The sequence below is a fragment of the Rattus norvegicus genome, chromosome 8 (assembly GCF_036323735.1).
Source record: "Rattus norvegicus strain BN/NHsdMcwi chromosome 8, GRCr8, whole genome shotgun sequence".
NCBI classification, from domain to species: Eukaryota; Metazoa; Chordata; class Mammalia; order Rodentia; family Muridae; genus Rattus; species Rattus norvegicus.
Window position 1 is genome coordinate 105,408,769 of NC_086026.1, and position 21,449 is coordinate 105,430,217.

Here is a 21,449-nt window from a genome sequence, read left to right on the forward strand (position 1 = left end):
ATGTCACATTGAATGACTTTGATAATGACTTTGGTTTACAGAAAAACTCGTTTTTGAAATGTGTTTAGCTAATTGAATTGTGATGAATAGTGCTGTATTAATACTGGAAGTTGTCAATTATATGGGGTTTTTATTTTCTTTTGTTTTTTTAAGGTACTTATAAGGTTAAAGATAGAATCCAGTCTCTGAAGAGGATTCTTTTGATATTAAGTTCTAATGAAAGTTGGCATATAAAAGAAATCTTATAAAAAGTTCTAAATGCTGACTTGTCCATTTATTTTTTAGTTAAGTTTAGATGGTATTTATTTGGTTGAGTTAAATTTAGATGGTATTTATTTTCAGGGAGAAAAGTGAAAATGGAGAGACATTGTTTTTCTTTTTCAGAATCTTTGATCAATAAATATTTCTAGCATCTAATGTGTTCAATAACATTTTTATTCTGTGCTCTTTGGTCACAGACTTTGTCTGTTTAAAATATCATGGATTCTTCATCTTGAGGAATTTTGTTGCAAAAACAAAACAGTCTTTTAAAGCAACATTACAACACGAAAAGCAAGATAGATTTTGTGAAAGTTTTGCAGTAGATTGAAAGTGTACTGGAAGTAAGTTTAACACTTGCAGGTTTATCAATGGGGCATGGTGTCCTACACCTTTAATCTCAGCACTGAGGAGGCAGAAGTAGGTAGACAGATAGAGATAGAGAGAGAGGGAGAGAGAGGGAGAGAGAGGGAAAGGGAGGGAGGTTGGAGAGATGGCTCCGTGGTTAAGAGCCCTGGTTATGAGGACCTAGACTTGATTCTAGCATCCACAACTGTTTGTAAATCAAATTCTATAGCATGGCACACAGACCAGGCAAAAATCAAAACACCTATACCTAAAAATAAATAAATACATAAATAGAAACTTGATGTATCAAAGTTAGGGCTTTTACAAATCCTCTATTTAACAGAAGATGAAAAAACGGGAAACTAGGCGGGAAGGACCCAAGTCCCCACATAAAAGCTGAGAATAGCACCTGTGACCAGCACTAGAGGGCAGGGACTGGCAGAGCCTGGGGGCTTGCAGACCAACTAGTCCAACGGATTAGTGAGCTTCAGGTTCACAACCGCCTCAAAAATCAAACAAAACTACATGAACAACAGTTAAGGGAGACACCCAGAATTGACCTCTGGCCTCTTGCATGGGTGCCAGGGTGAACATACCTGGAGGAAGAGGACGGGGAGCAATATGTTTTGGGATGAGATTGAGGGTAGTATCAGCACAATTATTCATCCTCTGAATCATCATATAAAAATAGAAAGAGAAACTAGATAAAGTCCATAAAACAATTCATGTGATAGAGTATCCTCATGTTACTGAGTCAAAATACTACTAGATGAGGGCAAACCAGATAGTTTTGAGAGGAAAGTGGATAAACTATCTGATGAGCTTGTGAACAGAATTTCAGAATACCCTGTAAGTTTCAATAAAGACTATACTAGCCAATTAGATAACAGTACCTAAAACTGAGGGGAGAGGGGTAGCTTCTTTTTTTATTTAAGACTGAGTGAAGGGTCTGTCAGAAGAAAAAGCAGTAGCCCACCTGTATATTCAAAGCTGACCTACAAAGGGACCATTATGCCAGAGAAGAAAATGATCCCTATGAAAGGGAGAATTAGGAGTCAAGGGATCTTTAAAAGTGCACTACCATGTTTTAAAACATTGAAAAACTGCAAAAGAAAGAATGAAGTTAAAGCTTTTCTGAGCCCTACTCATTCTAAAGCTCAAGAAATTTCAGTTCATATAGAAAAAAACAAAAAGTATTGAGGCCAAATGACATATATTTATTTGTTTACTTATTTCAGCTTCTTTCATTTTTATGTGTATTAATGTGTTACCTGTATGTCTGTGCACCATCTGTATGCCCGGTGCCCCTAGAGGTCAGAAGAGAGCCACTGATCCTTGGAACTGGAGTCACAGATGATTATGAATCACCAATTTAGGTACACTGCAAGAGTAACAAGTGCTCTTAACCAGTCAGCTCTCTCTCCAGCCCCAAATACAAGCTTTTGTTTACTTCCCTGACCCAGCTGTGGTGATACACATGTGTAATCTTAGCACTAGGGCAGCTAAAAAAGCAGGAAGATGGCCATTTCAAAGCTAGCATGAACTACAGAGTAAGACTTTACCCCCAAAAAGCAAAGACTGAGCCAGGCAATGGTGGCCTATGGATCTCTGAGCTAGCCTGGTCTACAGAAGAAGGGTTACAGAGTCTAAGGGTTACAGAGAGAAACCTTACCCCACCCCCAAAACAAAACAAAGACTTGAGTGTCATATGTGTCACTTCCCACCCTAAGACTTAGACCTGACATCCCAACTACTCAAGAGGCTGGGTTGCAAAATGGATTCAAGAACAGTTTGAGTAAAAACTTCAGTACAGCACTGGGGGTGTAGCTAGCTCAGTGGTAGAACACTTGCCTAACCTACGTGGTATTTAAGGTTTAATTCCCCAGTTCCACAGAAAAGGGAAGAAAGGGCAGAGGCTGAGATTGTGGCTCAGACACAGCGCCTCCATAACATAAAGGTGCAGAGTTTAATGTCCCAAAACTGCTTCGGGGAAAACACCTTTTTATTAGTGTGTGCTCGTTATGAATGTACATATGTGGGAGCATGTCATGGTGTATATTGTAAGTTAGTCAGAAGTCAGGTCTTCTCCTTCTGCTGTGGGTTCCAGGAATCCAACTTAGGTTGTCAGGTATGAGCCATTTTATAGGCCAAATTATTTAGGGTTTTGACTAGGGCCAAAGATCAGACAGACAGAAGACGAGACAGGAAGCATGTACAAGAACAGAGCAGAGAGACAGAGCAGTAAGAGTGCGGGAAGGGGTGCAGTGGAGAGAAGCCAGCTGAGAGGCTGCCTCAGCAAAAGCCTACAGCCTTACACTGTATAGATGCCTCCAAGTCTCTAGTACTGAAGCACAAGCTGGACCTCAAAAGCCCTGAAGTAATATATAGAAGCTGGACTCCCCTTTCTAAGAAGCATCACTAGCAGGATTGTTAAAAATGGCTAATGAACTATAAGTCTAGCCTCCAAGCTGGTCTTCTGTAGAAGTACATTCTAACAGCCGTGCTGGCAATCTTAAGAATGATTCTTCTTCTTCCAATGTCTTTATGTAGGTCTCCAGCAGAAGTGTGGCACAGATTAAAGGCTGTGTACCCCACACCTAGATCTGGAATTTGCTTTGTTCCAGGCTGACCTTGATTTAGCTTAGGCCCAGGCAAGGTAGTACAAGCCCAGGAGACTGAGGCAAGTTTTTCATGGCCACTCTGTCATGTCAAGATCCAGGTCAGAAACCTGTGTCTTTGAGCCTCAAGATCTGGATCACAGTTGGGTCCTCCATTTCTTTATTGTAGTTCATTTCACATGAAGTCAAGTTGACAACCAGGAGTAGCCATCACATCCCCAAAGGTCTACACTAGACTGGCTATTTCTCAGCTGTGTTCCCCAAGTTACTACTTAGTGTTTGAGTTTCACCTGGGCTGTTCATGCTCCATCAGTCTGTCTTCAAAGGACACTTCTCTTGGCCACATGCTTCTTGTCCATCCCATCTAATGGAGACCTCCTGCTCTCTCAGCCTCTCTCTCCCTCCCCACCCCCTCTGTCTGTCTGTCTGTCTGTCCATCTGTCTCTTTCTCTCTCTCTTTCACACACACACACCTATGACCCCAGCTGGAGAACCAAAGCCTCACCTACCTCTTTTCTCCCCAGTAATTGACTGTCAGCCACTTTTATTTCACCAATTAGAGAATAAAAACAAGCAAAGTTTACACAACATTATTTGATGTACATGAGAAAGTGCTTGTTCTGGACTGCAACCAGATCTTAGGGGCTAGTATTTAGCATTAGAATACACAGTAGTACCAGACCAACCTCCAGCAAGCCTCCAATCACACATGTTGCTCTGCAGTCATTCTTCTCACGGTGCCCACACTTGACTTACTTCAAGTACCTTTTGTCTTTCTGGCTGATATATTAGTTTTAACTTTAGTTCAGTTTCACTCATCAGGAAATTCTCTTCTGTGGTGGACAGCAGGGTCCAGATGTCCCCAAGATTCTGAGAACTCTTCAAGCTACATCGCTAACAGATGCCACATTGGTGGCCTATCCTGATGACAGTTACATTCCATTTCATTGTTGATGAGCTTCTGGTTTGGTTTTAGAGCCAGTAGCACCACACCGAGAAGGGAGGAGATAGCAGTTGTGGTCAGATGTGGTTCCATGGCATGGCACTTGACTAATATGCATGAAGCCCTTCAGATAGCTGTTGTCTAGTGTGCAGAAAGCCTTTTTAAAATCCACTAATACAAGCCTGTTCACTTCTTAGAAGAAAATTGTGCTTGTCTGAGGTTTCCCATAGGGTGAAAAGGAAAAGAAGGTAAACACATAATCTTGACCTGTCTTCTTTACAAAATCATTCAACTAGCATCATAAATTCTTAGAGCTGTACAGCTCTTTGACCTAGCACAATTAAAATAGCTAAACCTTTGGGACTAGAGGACACTGTAGTAAAAAAAATGCCTGCTGTTCTTGCCAAGACTGTTGTTCAGTTCCCAGCACCCAGGTCAGGACTCTCACAACCACCTGTGACTCCAGTTCCAGATGCCCTGACATCTTCTAGCTTGCGTGGGGGGGGGGGGGGGCGCACACACACACTTTGAATTGTTTTTAAATCTTAAAAATGATAGCTAAATTTGTTAAGTATGTATTATGGACTAAAATTTTAAAATCTTTTATATGCATGTGCTCACTCATTTAACATAGTAATCCTAGTTATTTGCAGTTTTTGAGATAGTGTCTCATGTAACAGACCTTGAAATTGCTGTATACCAAAGGATTACCTTAAACTCTTTTTTTTTTTTTCTTTTTTCTTTTTTTCGGAGCTGGGGACTGAACCCAGGGCCTTGCGCTTGCTAGGCAAGCGCTCTACCACTGAGCTAAATCCCCAACCCCAACCTTAAACTCTTAATCCTGCCTTCACCTCCTAAATACTGGGATTACTGGGCTGTACCATCAGCCCCACTGTAAGTAGCCCCATAGTATTTCTACTTGGTTTTTGTAACTGAAGCCTGAGAAAATTGAGTCATAAACACATTGTTAGTCAAATTGTTACAGAACCAATAAAGAGAGTTGTATCTGAAACAACTTTTGTTTGTCTTCCTGGGTGAAACATTTTGTGTTTTCTTTCTCTGCTTGCCTGTCTCCCAAATATTAGGACTATGGGCATGGGGTGCCCTACTCCCCCATCCTATAGGCCTAATAGAGATTTGAAACAATATGTTTTCACATAGCCATTTTAGTATTAATTTGTTTATGATTTGGGCTTTCCTTGCCCTAGATCATCAAAGTGCACCTTCTCTGCCCTGCTGTCTTAAGTTGCCTATCCTTCCTGTCTCTTCTCATGAATCCATACATGAACTAGAATTTAGGCACTCGAATTCAATGCCCAGCTCCACACCAGAGAGCCAGGCTTCTTACTCATTGTCAGTGGGCTGTCTTACCTTGATCCTCCATTTCATTAGTTACCATAGATTCACAAGTAAACATTTCCTGCCTCTTGTCTCTCAAGCTTTTATATTAGATTATAGTTGAAATTAAGGGGGCTTGACCCTGGTGGTCAGGTCGCAGTGAGTACAGAGTGGCTCTTTCAAGTGACTTTTCTATCCATTCCCTTATTCCACCTAACCTTGCACTTAAGGGATCTGAAATAGAGCTTACCAATTTTTTTTAATATAGGAAAAGTCTGTCTATATAACTAAAACTGTCTTCGGGGTGACTTACTGTGACTTGCTGTCGCAGAGGCTCCTGCACTGTCCCTTGTTCTTGGCTGGAGACCCCCATTTCAGAGTTTCCAGAATCTCTCTGGTTTGGCCCATCACAAAGAACTATTGCTCTGCTGGGTGAATTTCTCCTCCCCTGCTTTCTGTCAGCTGTCTCCTGTCCTCTAATGACATTTCTGTCAGATGTTCTCATGCTTTCTGCAATGGGTGGGCTTTCTTTTCCAATCACATGTTCTTCTTCAACCTCATTGAGCGCCAGATATAAGTGTAACTTGTATTCTCCTGAAGTACTAGTCTCGGAGGCAGTCCTGGAAGCTTATCTAGGTGCTTATTTAATGCTGTAAAGTAGAGGTTTTAGATAAATGTTTGGCAGTGTTTAAAGATTTAAAACTTGCCACCCTCAAACCTCACAAGGCACGTCATTTTCCATACACATTTTTTTTTTTTTTTTTTTTTTTTTGGTTCTTCTTTTTTTTTTTTTCGGAGCTGGGGACCGAACCCAGGGCCTTGCGCTTCCTAGGTAAGCGCTCTACCACTGAGCTAAATCCCCAGCCCCTTGCACGTCATTTTCCAATAACAAGAAAATATATTGTTGCCCGCCTGTGTTTATTAATTAAATTCAAGCTAATTTTCTTTTATATATAAAGGAGACTAGTCAAAAATTTTTGGATTATACTAGATAGAACTCGCTAGTTACAGCCATTTAGTTTTGTGTTACTGTACATTGAGTCAATAGTGTTCCCATTATTTGCTTACAACAAAAATAAATGAAAACTAGAGTCATGAAGATCTTAAAAGTACATGGCACATGCCCTCACCTACCCTGGCTGTTAAGGTTAGGTAACTGTTACCTATCTAGCCACCATTTTGTGCTGTTACTAATGTTATAAGGAAACTTTTTTATGTTGTTACAGCTGTTGTTTAGAAACTTTCTCATGCCCAAGTTGGTTGCATATTTTGTTATAGTCTGAGCTCTTGAAAACCAATCACACTAGAATAAGTTGGAACTTACTTAGCCACAATAAGCTTGTATTGGACCTGAACCAACCACCAGGTAGTATTTCCTGCATCTCTGTATAAGCTTTTATGGATTTTGCCTTTTTAAGCTGCCTCGAAGATGGACCCCAGCATAAGAGAGACATTATTTAGAATAAGACTTCATTTCGAGTAAAGTTTAAGTTCCCAAGACCTCCCTAGGAACTGACATCCTCATTATCAAATTAAGACTTGAATGTTAAGCAAGACAAGTCCCCTGCCACAGTTAAATACCCCAACCAGTAGAAGCAAGATAATGTACAACAAAGACATGTTCCTAAGGAAATCCCTTACCCATAAGTTCTGATCGGTGAAATAACCTGGCCCAGATATTTGTGGATCTTGGGCTTAAAAGATCTATAGGATTCTAACTGAGCATCACAGTCAGTTCCCACGTCTGGCCTGCAGCCCTGATCGATCAATCCTAGGAGGAATGCTCAATAAACTATTCCTGTCTGAGCTGTCTGGCTGAGATCAGTGTTCATGTGGTTTGTGAGGCGATGCCTGGACCCCAATACTACCAAGCCCCACAGTGACATCAAGAGTGTGACTTTCTGATGTATCAGGTCATCGGTTCTGCCTCTGTTTATAGATAACCTAGCTGTTTGTTTGTTTGCTCCCTTGCTTGTTTTTCAAGACAAGGTTTCTCTGTGTGGCTCTGCCTTCCGAGTGCTGGTATCTCAAGCATGCACTACCACTGCCCAGCTTGATAATCTAAACTTTTAAAAACTAATGTAACCGGGGTTGGGGATTTAGCTCAGTGGTAGAGCGCTTGCCTAGGAAGTGCAAGGCCCTGGGTTCGGTCCCCAGCTCCGGAAAAAAAAAGAACAAAAAAAAAAAAAAAAGTAAAAAACTAATGTAACCAAGTAAATGGCTCTGATCGAGTGAACCAAATGTAAAGCTAAATAAATCTCTTGTAAAAAATTTTACCCTCTTTTATTAAGCCTTTTGATATAAATGGGCATTACTTCCCATTTATAGAGGAAATTGAGCCTTTGAGAAGTCACGTAGCAAAAAGAAAAGAAACTAATGTTTTGAGTACCATATTAAGTAAGCTCTTTACTTGGCATTTTCCTTAATTTGAGTAAATAGATATTTCCTCATAGTAAGCTTGGCGAGGCTACTGGTCCATTGTGTAATTACGTGATTGTGTCTGCAATATGAGTCGCACCTGTTTGCTTCCCTTACCTGTTTTCTTCAACTCTGATTATTTATGTTTTCTTTTTTTTTTTTTTTTTTGGTTCTTTTTTTCGGAGCTGGGGACCGAACCCAGGGCCTTGCGCTTCCTAGGCAAGCGCTCTACCACTGAGCTAAATCCCCAACTATTTATGTTTTCTTAAGGTTTACTTTTTATTTTATATGTATGTTTCTGTGTCTGCACATTTATACAAATGCATGTGGTGCCCAAGGAAGCCAGAAGAGGGCATTGGATCCCTGAGGGCTGGAGATGCAGATGGTTATGCACGGCCTCATCTAAGTGCGAGGATCCAAATGTGGGTCTCTGGAAAAGGACCCTTGGAGTTTTTATAAAATTAGAATACATTACATCCTGGCTTGGTTTGATTTGCTTGGCTTTTGTTTTGAAGAATCACTTTTCTTAGGCATGAAAATAGTCACAATAATTAGTAATCTGGAACATATTGTTTTTGCTTTTTAGATTCCTGAATTTGATAACTTGTACCTGGATATGAATGGAATTATACATCAATGTTCCCATCCTAACGATGATGATGTTCACTTCAGAATTTCAGATGACAAAATCTTTACTGATATTTTTCACTACTTGGAGGTGTTGTTTCGAATTATTAAACCTAGGAAAGTGTTCTTTATGGCTGTTGACGGTGTGGCTCCTCGAGCAAAAATGAACCAGCAACGTGGGAGGCGTTTTAGGTAAATCATTTAAAGCAGTTGACATCTTCTGTTCATACTTGTTTTCTGTTTAAATCCTTAAAGAAGGTGGTATATTTTGTATTTAATATCATTTTTACTAGTCGGGTAATAAGCCAGTAGGTTCGATGACTCAATGCATCTCACAGCTCGTGCTGGATTTCATCTCAGCCACTGTTCTCAGTCACAAGTCTCCAAAGTCACTTTGATAATCTGAGAAGTAGAGATGAGGGCCCCTTGGTGATCTACCTTGGTGTAGTCACTGCAGAGTGGACCAAGAGGTTCTTCTAATGATAGTCACTCAACCAACCTCTATTGACTGATCAGCTCTTAGTCTAGGTTGTGATTTGAGTAAACGTGAGCCCTAAGTGGGCAGTAAGGCAAATGAGATTAGAAGTGATTGGTGGACCTTCTTATGTCTTTATTCCTCACATCTACAACCTATTTATACCTGTGTTCATCATCTTTGTAAAATGCCATCTCCCAGTATGTTGTCATTGTCTTTCCTTACCTTATCTTAACGATCTTTTCTGTATTGCCACTTGATTAAACTTAGCTATTTGTCGTTACTTCCCCTGTAGAGCGTTGTCTTTAAAACCTGGAGTTATTTTTTTTGTTATATTTTTGTATACTCATATAATTGATGATTAATAAAATATTAAAAATCATCAAATGATATAATTAAATATGGCACACATAATTGACACTTAAAGTTTTTTATCTTGTTTCTGGAATAAATTAGCTATATATTTGTGGTAAAATTATGTGTTTGTGATGATTTGTGTGCTTTTTACTATTTTAATATCCAGCTTCTGTAGTCTTTGCATTAAAAAAGAAAAATCTTAATTCTGTAAATAAAAGCAAGGAATTCCTGGACTTATTTGTTTTTATTATAATTAGTTTTAAAAATTTACCCCGGCATGGTGACACACAATTTTAATCCCAGCACTGAGGAGACAGAGAGAGGTAAGCTAGTCTCTATGAGTTCAAGGCCAGTCTGGTCTACAGATCTAGTTCTAGGACAGCCAAGGATAAAAAGAGAAACCCTGTCTCAAAAAGAAAAAATATTATAGTTTTGAACCATAAGGTTGACAGCTTAATATTTTATTTGTAAAAGCTTTTAAATAATGCTTTGTGTAAAAATGTTTATTTTGTAGAAAATGTAAGGTTTTTTTTTTCGTTGACTTTTAAGGTCAGCCAAGGAGGCAGAAGACAAAATTAAAAAGGCAATAGAAAAGGGAGAAACACTTCCTACAGAAGCCAGATTCGATTCCAACTGTATTACGCCAGGTAAATTAACCGAGAGATAGTCTAAAGACATGGCATAGAAATTGTACTTTTTTTCTTATGTGTTTCTAATTTGAGATTGTTTGCCCTTGGGCTTTCACTAACCATATTTCCCCATTTGTGTACTCATCATGTTGGCTGTGAGTGTTTCTGTGAAGACCTGCTGAAGGGTTTTCAGATGTTGATAAGCAGGGATGGAGAGGACTTGGTCAGCTTACATAGAGTCCCTGACCTGGAAGGAACTTAGAGCTTTCAATTTACTGTGGTCAGTTATCAGTATCAAGCTGATTTGTAATTTTGTGATTGATTTATGACTTACCAAACTTTATGGGTTTCAGGATGAGAAACCCATTCTTTTAGTCTATGGAGTTTATTTACTCTTCTACCTCCCTAAGGCACCCAGGATTTCTATGACTTTAAGAAAAATAGGGCCAGTGAGCTGGCTCAGCAGATAAGGGAACTTGCTGCCCAGCCTGATGGCCTGAGTTCAGTTCCCAGGATCTACATGCTGGAAGAGAGAACCAACTCCTGCAAGTTGTCTTCTGACCTCCACCCACACAAATAAATACATAAATGTAAAAAATAATAACTTATTTGTAATATGTTTAACTTAACTTTATGTATAGCACCCTACTTGATACACTTGAGAGGGTTCACTGGCATCTTCATAGTCCTTTATTTTATACAAAAATCTTTTTTTTTTTTTTTTGGTTCTTTTTTTCGGAGCTGGGACTGAACCCAGGGCCTTGAGCTTCCTAGGTAAGCGCTCTACCACTGAGCTAAATCCCCAGCCCCTATACAAAAATCTTAAGTGTAACCTTTTAAATTCCGTACAAACTAGTACTTTTTTTATTTCTAAGTGGCTTAGATACACATTGCTTAATTTAATAACCATTTTTCCCTGGATATAATTTAAGGTAGCCTTTAACAGCTGATCATCTGACATTTTCTATGGATTAAAAATAAACTAAAAATAATTTTTCATGTTAAGAATAGTAGTTATTGAGCTACAGAGGTGGCTCTGGTTAAAAACAAGCTCTTGCAGAGAACCTGGGTTCGATTTCTAACACTCACATAGTGTAACTCCAGTTCTAGAGAATCACGTGCCTTCTTTTTGCCTCGAAGAGCTCTACATGCACAGGGTACACATACATATGTGTAGGCAAAATATTATATACATAAAGTAAATGTTTTAAAATCTAGAGCATAGCAGTTATTGGTTATAGCTCAGATCAGAATGCTTGTCATACAAACATGAGTTCCATCCCCAGCACCCGTATAAGAAACTTAGTGTGGTGGTGCACACTTGTAGTCTTCGTGCTGGGGAGATGAATCGGAAGGATCCCTGGGGCTCACTAGTCAACATGGTTTGCCTATTTATTGAGTCCCAGGTTCCAAGGACAATCTGTGTCTCTAGAGACAAGGTGACTGTGCATGGTAGCTTTAATTCTAGTACTTGGGAGGCAGAGGTAAGAGGATCTCTGTGAGTTTAAGATCAGCCTGATCTACATAACAAGTTCCAGGGAGCCAGAGATACTTAGAAACCCTACCAAAAGATAAGAAGAGGAAGGAAAAGGAGAGGGAGGGAAAGGAGAAAAGGGAGGGAGAGGAGGAAGAGGATGTGGAAGAGGAGGAGGAGGAGGAGGAAGAGGAAGAACAACAACAAAGGTGGACTGTATTTGAGGAAGAACCAAACACAGGTTATCCTTTGGGCTCCACATAAACACCTGCTTCTACACGAACTTGTATATACATATACAAGTATTTGCTGGAGTGGAATATAGAACTTGTATATACATATACAAGCATTTGCTGGAGTGGGATATAGAACTTGTATATACATATACAAGCATTTGCTGGAGTGGAATATAGAACTTGTATATACATAACAAGCATTTGCTGGAGTGGAATATAGAACTTGTATATACATATACAAGCATTTGCTGGAGTGGGATATAGAACTTGTATATACATAACAAGCATTTGCTGGAGTGGAATATAGAACTTGTATATACATATACAAGCATTTGCTGGAGTGGGATATAGAACTTGTATATACATAACAAGCATTTGCTGGAGTGGAATATAGAACTTGTATATACATATACAAGCATTTGCTGGAGTGGGATATAGAACTTGTATATACATATACAAGTATTTGCTGGAGTGGAATATAGTTTTAATTGGCAGAGCCTATGCTTTGTGTGCATAAGATCATAGGTTCAATCCCTAGCATAGTATAAATCAGGCTTGATTGTACATGCCTGTAATTCCAGGACTTGGGAAGTTTAGGGTTATCCTTGGCTCATAGTGAAAGCAAGACTAATCTGGACTACAGACCCTGTCTTAAAAATGAAACCAATATTAGTTATTAATAATATACATGAACAATAATAGTTAATATTGGCAATCTGGTTAAAACTACATGTCTTATAAAATTCTTCAAGATCTAAAAAAAAAAAAACAATTCAGTGGTTAAAATCATTTGCCACATAAGCTGAACTGAGTTCAAAGTCCAGAACTCCATGGGCAGTGAACAGAATGAAGTAGCAAAACCTGTCCTAGCCTCCACATATGTGCTGTGGCATGCAAATGCTTACTTTCACATATTACCCATCATATACTGACACAATAATAATAAGTAAAATTAGTATATGCTTAGCAATCCAGAAGAAATGTGGAAAGTTGGAGTTTATTAGTGCTCAAATTGCTCTTAGGTAAATACTTAAAGCACGGTCGATAGATGGTGTAAAATTCATGACTTTACCTCTGTGGACTGACTAGTGACATTTGAATTATTGGAGGATAAGCAAGAGAACTTTGGGCTTTGAAGATTACTGAGTTTATGTTGTTACTGGGAACTTAACTGTTTTTGTTATTTTTATCTTTCTCAGATTAACCTTTTAAAACTTTTTACCTATAGGGACTGAATTCATGGCCAGGTTGCATGAACATCTGAAGTATTTTGTAAATATGAAAATTTCCACAGACAAATCATGGCAAGGTGTTACCATCTACTTCTCAGGCCATGAGGTTATCATCCTTTTTTATCTAAAGAATTTTTTCAAGTTTGTTTAATACTTTGAAGCATAGCATATTACCATCTTCTTTTCTGAAATGTTATGTCTAGACTCCTGGAGAAGGAGAGCATAAAATCATGGAATTTATCAGATCCGAGAAAGCAAAGCCAGATCATGATCCAAACACCAGACATTGTCTTTATGGCTTAGATGCTGACTTGGTAGGTATAACACTTACTGCTGTTATAAGTTTGTGTCATTGAGCTAAATACTGAAGAGAGACTTTTAATGCAGACATTTGATTGGCTGTAGCAATGGATACAAAGGCAGTGATTGCTACTTTTGCCATTATCTAAGTTCTAAAAGAATTGGGAAAAAAGCTTTGTTTGTCATAGAGTATGAATGACTGATCTTGGTCTAGTCTACAGAGCTGGGTGATCCTAGTTCTATGAAAATGCTGCTGAGAGCAAATGCTGTTACCGAGGTCATGAATACCTTCTATCCTAACTCAGGTCCACGAATTATATGAGCCTTTTCCCTGCATGTGTGAGTACAAAATGTGTGCCTGGTGCCTGGACCAGGGGGCATCAGATGCCGAGGAACTGAAATTAGGGATGGTTATGAGCTGCCCTGTGGGTGCTTGGAACTGAACCTGGGCCCTCTTCAAGAGCAGTAAGTTCTCATTAACTGCTAAGCCATCTCCAGCCCCCTCTCAGAGAAGTTTTCATATTAACTAAAAACTAAACAAGCAAGCTACTGTGATGGCCTTCCTTGTACTCTTAAGTTTTCCTAAGGGTTTTGTTTTGTTTTTGTTTTTGTTTTTGTTTTTTGGTTTTTTTTGGGGGGGGGTTGGTTTGGGGAGGGGATTGTTTAGGGGTTTGGGGTTTGGTTTTGGATTGGTTTGGTTTTTGGGTTTCTTTTGAGACAGTGTGTCTCTGTGTAGGTAGCCCTGACTATCCTGGAACTCACTCTGTAGACCATATTGTCCTCCAACTTAGAGATCCGCCTGCCACTGCCTCCAAGTTCTGGGATTAAAGGCACGCACCCCCTTGTCTAGCAAGTTTTCTTAAATAGTAATTTTTTAAAACTTAATGTACTCATCAGCCTCCTTACTATCAAGCTAGTTTAGTGAAGCAAATCCCATACCCTGTTCTATCTTAAAACATTCATGTTTTCATAATGATTTTAAGGCACCCAGCCACACAGCTATTATCACACATGTAACAATAATTGTTTAACATGTAAATAACCACATCTCCTGACTGCCTCGTGTTTCATATTGTTTTGTTGTCTGAATAAGAATTTAAAGAAAGTAAATTATGTTTTGCTGTTGGCTTGCGTGTTTGAGTAGACTCTTGGATTCTTTTGAGGGAGAAGGATATATAAGGAATTTAAAGTGCTCCTTTCCATTTAGGAATAAATGTTCATATTAACATTATCTTGACCTCTAAGCATCTCGCATGGAAAGATCAATGCTCCTAATTTCTACTCATAAGAAGTAGGACTATGTGAAAATCCTTGGGCAGTTTTGTGCTTTAGGGGAGGAGTGGAGGACTTGGTGTCAACTACGAAGTGTGTAGGCTCCAGTGTGCACTTAGTATCCTTACCTAGTCAATAAATACCTGCCATTGGGACAACTGCTTTCGATCTTCACATTTTGACTTTTAAATTATTCCATGCATAGAAATGTCATTAAATTGCTTTTGTAAACTTTCTGCTATGAACAAAGGTAGAATAGCAGTATTTTGTGATTATTTTTTGACAGATCATGCTTGGATTAACAAGTCACGAGGCACATTTTTCTCTCTTAAGAGAAGAAGTTCGGTTTGGTGGAAAAAAAACACAAAGGTAAATTAGATGTTGGGAGAACGGAAAGGCAGCCTGGCTGTAATCCCTTAGCAGACTGCAAGGGTTTCTGTAACCCAGAGGGGCCTGCTTTGACGTCGTCCAGTGTATCTGTCTTCTACTGTCTCTGTTGTTAGTGTCTGGAGTATCCAAGAAAACACTGCCAGATCTAATGTCAGAAAAATTACCCCTATTTTTTATTCTGAAGGTTTTGTAGAGGGGTTTGTTTTAGTTTCTTCGATGAAGAGATTTGGTTATTTTGGCAGGACTGGGCTGGAGCCCAGTGGCGAGCATTCAGCTGCTGAGCCACACTTTCCTTTGAGTTTTGTACTCTTAACTTACATAGTTAATCCAGTTGTAGTCTCTGTTTGTTGAAACTCAGTTTTTCTATCCCTGCTTGTTGAGAAAACTGCTCTTGGGCTGAAGAGATGGCTCAGTGGTTAAGAACACTGACTGCTCTTCCAGAGGTCCTGAGTTCAAATCCCAGCAACCACATGGTGGCTCACAACCATCTGTAATGGGATCTGATGCCCTTTTCTGGTGTGTCTGAAGATAGCTACAATGTACTTATATAGAATAAATAAATACATCTTTAAAATAAAAGAAAAAAAAAAGGAAAACTGCTCTTTCCCTATGGAGAATATTAGTTCCTTGTTGAGAATTATTTGCTTGTGTATACAAAGTTTTATCTCTTATGTTTTCTGTTTTATTTTTGTATCATCACTGGGATATTCATACAGATTATACAGTAGTTAACATTGAAATAGTTAACATTGAAATCAAGAAGAATGAAACCCCAACTTTCTTCTTTTTCAAGATTGTTTTGCTTATTTGGGTCTCGTGAAAACATGAGGTTGGGGGGTGCATTTTCCTGGTTCTTGTGAAAAACATCATTGGGATTTTGACAGGGGTAGCTTTACGAAAGATTTAAGGAATCTGTAGGTCTTTTAAAATTTCTTGATGTTGTAGTCTTCTAATTCATTAGCACATGTTTTGTGTCTTTTAATTTCTTTGTTTTGTAGTTTCCTTGGTATAGCTCTTAGGTTAAGTTTATTCCAAAGTATTTAACTATTCTGGGTGTCATTTGTATATGGAATCATGCTTTTCAGATTATTTTATTTTATGTGCATGAGTATTTTGCTTGCCTATATGTATATGCACCATATGCATGTGTGGTGTCACCAAGGCCAGAAGAGGATGTCAGAACTCATAACTAGAGTTACAGATGGTTGTGAACTGCTGTGTGGGTCTGGGAGCTGAACCCAGGTCCTCTGGAAGAACAGCCAGTGCTCTTACTTCCGAGCCATCTCTCCAGCCCCTAGAATAAGTTTAACTTTCTCTTGCTTTGTCATTTGACGGTATACAGAAATACTGCCTATCTTGTTCCCTGTAGATAAGCTATTTGTGTATTATCACTAATGTTTCTATGTAAACTATGGAGTTTTCTGTATGTAGAATACACCATCTGAAAACAGATGAAGTTGTATTTATCCCTTTCCAATTTTAATTCCATTTCTTTATCTTTCCTGCCTCATTGTCCTGGCTAGGAGTTAAAGAACAGTGTTGAATAGCTATGGTGTGTTGATAGCTGTGGTAAAGTAGGTATCCTTGTCTTATTCCTGGTCTTAGGTGTAATTTTTTCACTCTATAATGTTAATTGTGTGTTTTCATAAATGTCCTTTGTCATATTAAGGAAATTCTCACTATAACTTTTTTTTCTCTTTTTTAGACTATGTTTTATATTGTGTGTGTGTGAGTGTGTGTGTGAGTGTGTGTGTGTGTGTGTGTGTGTGTGTGTGTGTGTGTGTGTGTATGAGAGAGAGAGAGAGAGAGAGAGAGAGAGGGAGGAGAGAGAGAAAGAGAGAGAGAGAGAGAGACAGACAGACTATGAGAATGAGAACAAATGTGTGGTGCACACATGCAGTTCTGTGGCATGTGTAGAGGTGAGGACAGCCTGCAGTAGGCACTCCCCTTCCACCATGTGGGCTCTGGAGATCACACTCATGCCATCAGACCTAAAGGCAAGCATCCTTGCCCACTGAGCCTCTTGTTAGCCCATTCTCTCTAATTTTGACACTGTTTCTTTCTATAGGCCAGGCTTGCCTAGAACATGCTCTTTATGTAGACCAGGATGGCCTCAAACTCATTATCCTTATTCCTCTGCTTCCTGAGTACTTGCATTTCAGGTGTTATCATGGCAGAGTATTTAATATTGTTAAATGCTTTTCTGAAAAATGATTGTGGAAAATTTCCCCCTTCATTCTACTCATGTGCTATATGATGTTGATTTTCTTATGTTGAACTGTTCTCACATTCTTGTCATAAATCTTGCTTATATCTGATCTAATTAGATATAATACTGTCTCCTAATATTCTTCTTTATAGCTAAATTTGGAGTATAAGCCAATATAGAGTCCTGTGCAATGCGGGAGATAAACTATATTTGAAAGTGCGCACGCATACACACACCCTCACTTCCCACAATGACCAGCTAGTTTCTTATATGTATTCTATATTTTTTTTAAATGATGAATCGTGGGTCTGTCCACCAAACTTATAATGTAAGCCTATTACTTTATCATGTTGCATCCATTAGGATAGCATTCTCTATAATTATATATAAATTACTGCCTTAAAGATAAGAATTATCTGTTAGTGATAATTTTTACTTAACCATTGCTACATTTTTGAAGTTGGACAACTCTGTTTTGATCACTTGATTAATTACAGGGTATGTGCACCAGAAGAAACGACGTTTCACCTCCTACACTTGTCTTTAATGAGAGAGTATATTGATTATGAATTTTCAGCATTAAAAGTAAGTGTTCATACAGCCATGGACTATTATTTTGCACATAGAAATTTCTATAGACCTTCACTTAGTTCTCCATTTTGTTATAGGAAAAGATCACATTTAAATATGATATTGAAAAAATTATAGATGATTGGATTTTGATGGGATTTCTTGTTGGCAATGATTTTATCCCTCATCTACCTCATTTACATATTAATCATGATGCACTGCCTCTTCTTTATGGAACATATATTGCTATCCTGCCAGAACTTGGAGGTAAGACCTCTTTACTGGTAATTTTGTACCCTCTGTTTATTAGATTACTGTATGTGTGATTGTATTAGGAAAATATTGTGTGTTTCTTTTAGTCTTAAGTGGTAGGCCCTGAGATTGTCATTTTCAGTGGTTGCTAAAGAAACTGACTACAGGTAAACAACCTCACTCATTAGATAGCTAGCCTCACCTTTAACTCCTTAAGAAAACCACAGCTTCACTGGTTTCACTTCACTCATTCATAATTCATTAGAGAAATCTGGTTGTTTTAAATTTACATGAAGTATTTAATATAAACCAAAACAATAAAAATGGGAAATTGGCAAAAAAAATTCTCTAAGTTACAGGAAATTATTCCTTTGCTTTTTTCTTCTTGAGGTGAAGTTTTACTATGTCTTCCTGGGCTGGCCTCAAACTCAAAATCCTCCTGCCATAGCTTCCCAAAGGATAGGAGACAGGTGTGTGCACTCAGCCAGCTGTACCTTTTCTTATATGAATATGTCAAGTGGAGTAATCAGACTCTAATACATATGGCATTGGTAATGGTTGGAAATGTGGAAGCCTTATTATATAACATGAATTAACAATATTTTACTTCAGTGCCTAAAATGCAGTAATATAAAGGTTATAGAAACTAAAGCTGGTTTAGAGATAGCAAAGCAGTTAGAGGGTTTTCTTCAGTAGAGGAATTATTCAGCAGTTTGCAGAAAGAATTTTATAGAACTGTTTAGAAAATGTCAGTTTATACTACAAGTTTTGATTTGGTTCATTTTAGGTTATATTAATGAAAGTGGACATCTCAACTTACCTCGATTTGAGAGATACCTTGTGAAGCTGTCAGACGTAAGTAACTGCAACGTTTCCTTCCTATTTAGGGTCGCTGTAAATGGTCATTAATTATTTAGTTAATACCAGAAAAAGACGGTTTCGTAGTGTTGTTCTGTTTGTTCATTCTGTATCATTTTACTTGAGCTATTTTATTATTATTACTTATATTCAGTTTCCAGATTTAGTGAGATTATATGTGTGTAAACAAACATTCATTTTTCTATAACACAGAAATAGTTTCTGTTAGAAATTTAGTTTTTATTCTTTTAGTCATATGTAAATCATTTTTAAATTGGTTTTTGTTCAGTTTGATCGAGAACACTTCAGCGAAGTTTTTGTGGACCTCAAGTGGTTTGAAAGCAAAGTTGGTAACAAGTATCTCAATGAAGCAGCAGGTGCGGCAGCAGAAGAAGCAAAGAGCTGCAAGGACAAGAGAAAAGTAAAGGTCGTCAGGCTCTAGGGGTCTTTCTCTTTTTTTCTTTTACCTTTTTTTTTTTAAACTGTAACAGTAAAACTACTATTCCTTGTTTCTCATTTTCCTTATGAGGGGGCTTGTTTCATTTTCATTTCTTCTCCATGAACATCTAAAATTATTTTGGCTTCTGTCTCTGTGTTTCTCTCATATCACAAATACATATTTAAGGGAAAAATTAAGTTTTTATTTTCACCTCTAAGGAATAGTGATATTTTTCCTCTATTAAGAAGCCAATAGGGGGGGTTGGGGATTTAGCTCAGTGGTAGAGCGCTTGCCTAGCAAGCTCAAGGCCCTGGGTTCAGTCCCCAGCTCCGAAAAAAAGAAAAAAGAAAAAAAAAAAGAAAAAAAAAAGAAGCCAATAGGGGTTGGGGATTTAGCTCAGTGGTAGAGCGCTTGCCTAGCAACCACAAGGCCCTGGGTTCGGTCCCCAGCTCCGAAAAAAAGAAAAAAAAAAAAAAAAGAAGAAGAAGAAGCCAATAAATAGGTCTAGAGAAATAGCTCAAAAGTCACGAGCAGTTACAGAGGATCCAGGTTCAGTTCCCAGTCCCCACATGGCAACTTACAATAACTCCGACTTCAGGGGATCTGCCACCCTCTTCTGGCCTCTGTGCATACTGGGAATGCATGCTGTGTACATACAAACACTTCAGACAAACACTTGTATACATATAAGATAAAAAACTTGTTTTAAAGAAGTGAATAAGTTAACTTTTAGAATAAATTATTTAAGTTGTGTCATTTGAAAACAGCAGAGCACTGAGTTTATATTTGTTTGGAGCCTTAGGAGTTTTCTTATTTGTTTGTTTGCTTGTTTATTCAAGACCAGGTCTCATGTAGCCCTGGCTGGCCTTGTACTCCTGATCCCTTCTGAGACCTCTAGGCCAGCAGGGAACTGAGGCTTGGGTATCTTGACCTTTAGGGCAGGCCTGGACTACACAGTAAGGCTATCTCAAATAGAAAGAAAGGAAAAGAAAAGAAAAAACTTGAAAGGGAACCTGGATTCACAAAACCTACATGTTAATAACTCCTATCTCCTCTACCTTAGGTCAGTCTTTAACCTTCTCCAGTCTTCCAGGAATGTATACCAGAGATACATGCAGCTAGGACCCATGAGCATAAAGTTCATAGAGGCCAGAGTTACACGAAGAAAAGCTTATGAGTGTCAGTAGCTAGGCATTCAAAAGCAAGAGAGAAAGGGTTAAGATCATAAAATATATATAGAAAAAGTGGGGCAGAAAATGAATATAGATATAGTAGGTTGGAACGACAAAAGTCTTGAGAATGAGAAGATTATTTTAAAGTAAGCTGCTACAGTGTATTCTTTAAAGGTCATTTCAGGGCTGGAGAGATGTCTCAGCAGTTGAGAGCACTGACTGCTCTTCCAAAGGTTCTGAGTTCAATTCCCAGTAACCACATGGTGACTCACAACCATCTGTAATGGAACCCAGGTGCCTCTTCTGATGTGACTGAAGACAACTACAGTGTACTCATATACATAAAATAAATAAATCTTTTAAAAAAGGGTTGGGGATTTAGCTCAGTGGTAGAGCGCTTGCCTAGGAAGCGCAAGGCCCTGGGTTCGGTCCCCAGCTCTGAAAAAAAGAACCAAAAAAAAAAAAGATCATTTCAGTTGTAGTTAGTATTTTTCTAATCTCCCTTTTATACATCTGACTCAGAGATATATCTTAGTGTTCATCTTATGATGATTTAAAATTTTTTATAGGGCCAGGAAAATTCTTTAAGTTGGGCTGCATTAGACAAAAGAGAAGGTGAAGGAGTAGCTTCTAGAGGTGAGTACAAGCTTTTGTTTAGTGTATTGCATTGGCGTGGTCATTGTCTGCCTTCCTTCATTAGTGCTAACCCAGCAGTGGTGAACCGAATCCATCCCTACAGTAGTCTCTCGGCATCAGCTTTGATATGCATGCGTCACAGCACAAACACTATTCATGATTATCAGTCACATCTTTCTGGTTTTTCTCACAGATAATTTTGAAGATGAGACTGAAGATGATGATCTGTTTGAAACTGAATTTAGACAATATAAAAGAACATACTACATGACGAAGATGGGGGTCGATGTAGTATCTGAGTATGCTTTTGATGACTTTTATTTTGAAGTTCTTCAGAAAACAACATGATTTTGATGTAGTGTGAGATTTATTGGTTTCATAAATTCAAAGTCCATTTC

General features: G+C 38.5%; 1 protein-coding gene across 14 annotated transcripts in view; it reads left to right on the forward strand.

The window, feature by feature from the left end:
• Window positions 1-21,449, forward strand: part of Xrn1 (5'-3' exoribonuclease 1) — a 109,183-nt gene that overhangs the window by 984 nt on the left and 86,750 nt on the right. For 11 of the 14 annotated variants that reach the window (XR_010053953.1, NM_001305240.1, XM_006243594.5 and 8 more), the window contains exons 2-12: window positions 8,510-8,742; window positions 9,932-10,029; window positions 12,950-13,059; window positions 13,157-13,267; window positions 14,812-14,894; window positions 17,622-17,709; window positions 17,793-17,961; window positions 18,734-18,801; window positions 19,094-19,231; window positions 20,985-21,051; window positions 21,245-21,350. Coding sequence is in view for 13 of the 14 variants with exons in the window: in NM_001305240.1 (NP_001292169.1) it covers window positions 8,510-8,742; window positions 9,932-10,029; window positions 12,950-13,059; window positions 13,157-13,267; window positions 14,812-14,894; window positions 17,622-17,709; window positions 17,793-17,961; window positions 18,734-18,801; window positions 19,094-19,231; window positions 20,985-21,051; window positions 21,245-21,350 (1,271 nt within the window). In the remaining variant the exon portion in view is untranslated. Of the gene's footprint in view, window positions 1-8,509; window positions 8,743-9,931; window positions 10,030-12,949; window positions 13,060-13,156; window positions 13,268-13,310; window positions 13,719-14,811; window positions 14,895-17,621; window positions 17,710-17,792; window positions 17,962-18,733; window positions 18,802-19,093; window positions 19,232-20,984; window positions 21,052-21,244; window positions 21,351-21,449 lie in introns of those variants that run through there. The other 3 variants (XM_039081170.2, XM_063265209.1, XM_063265211.1) reach the window with 2 other exon arrangements.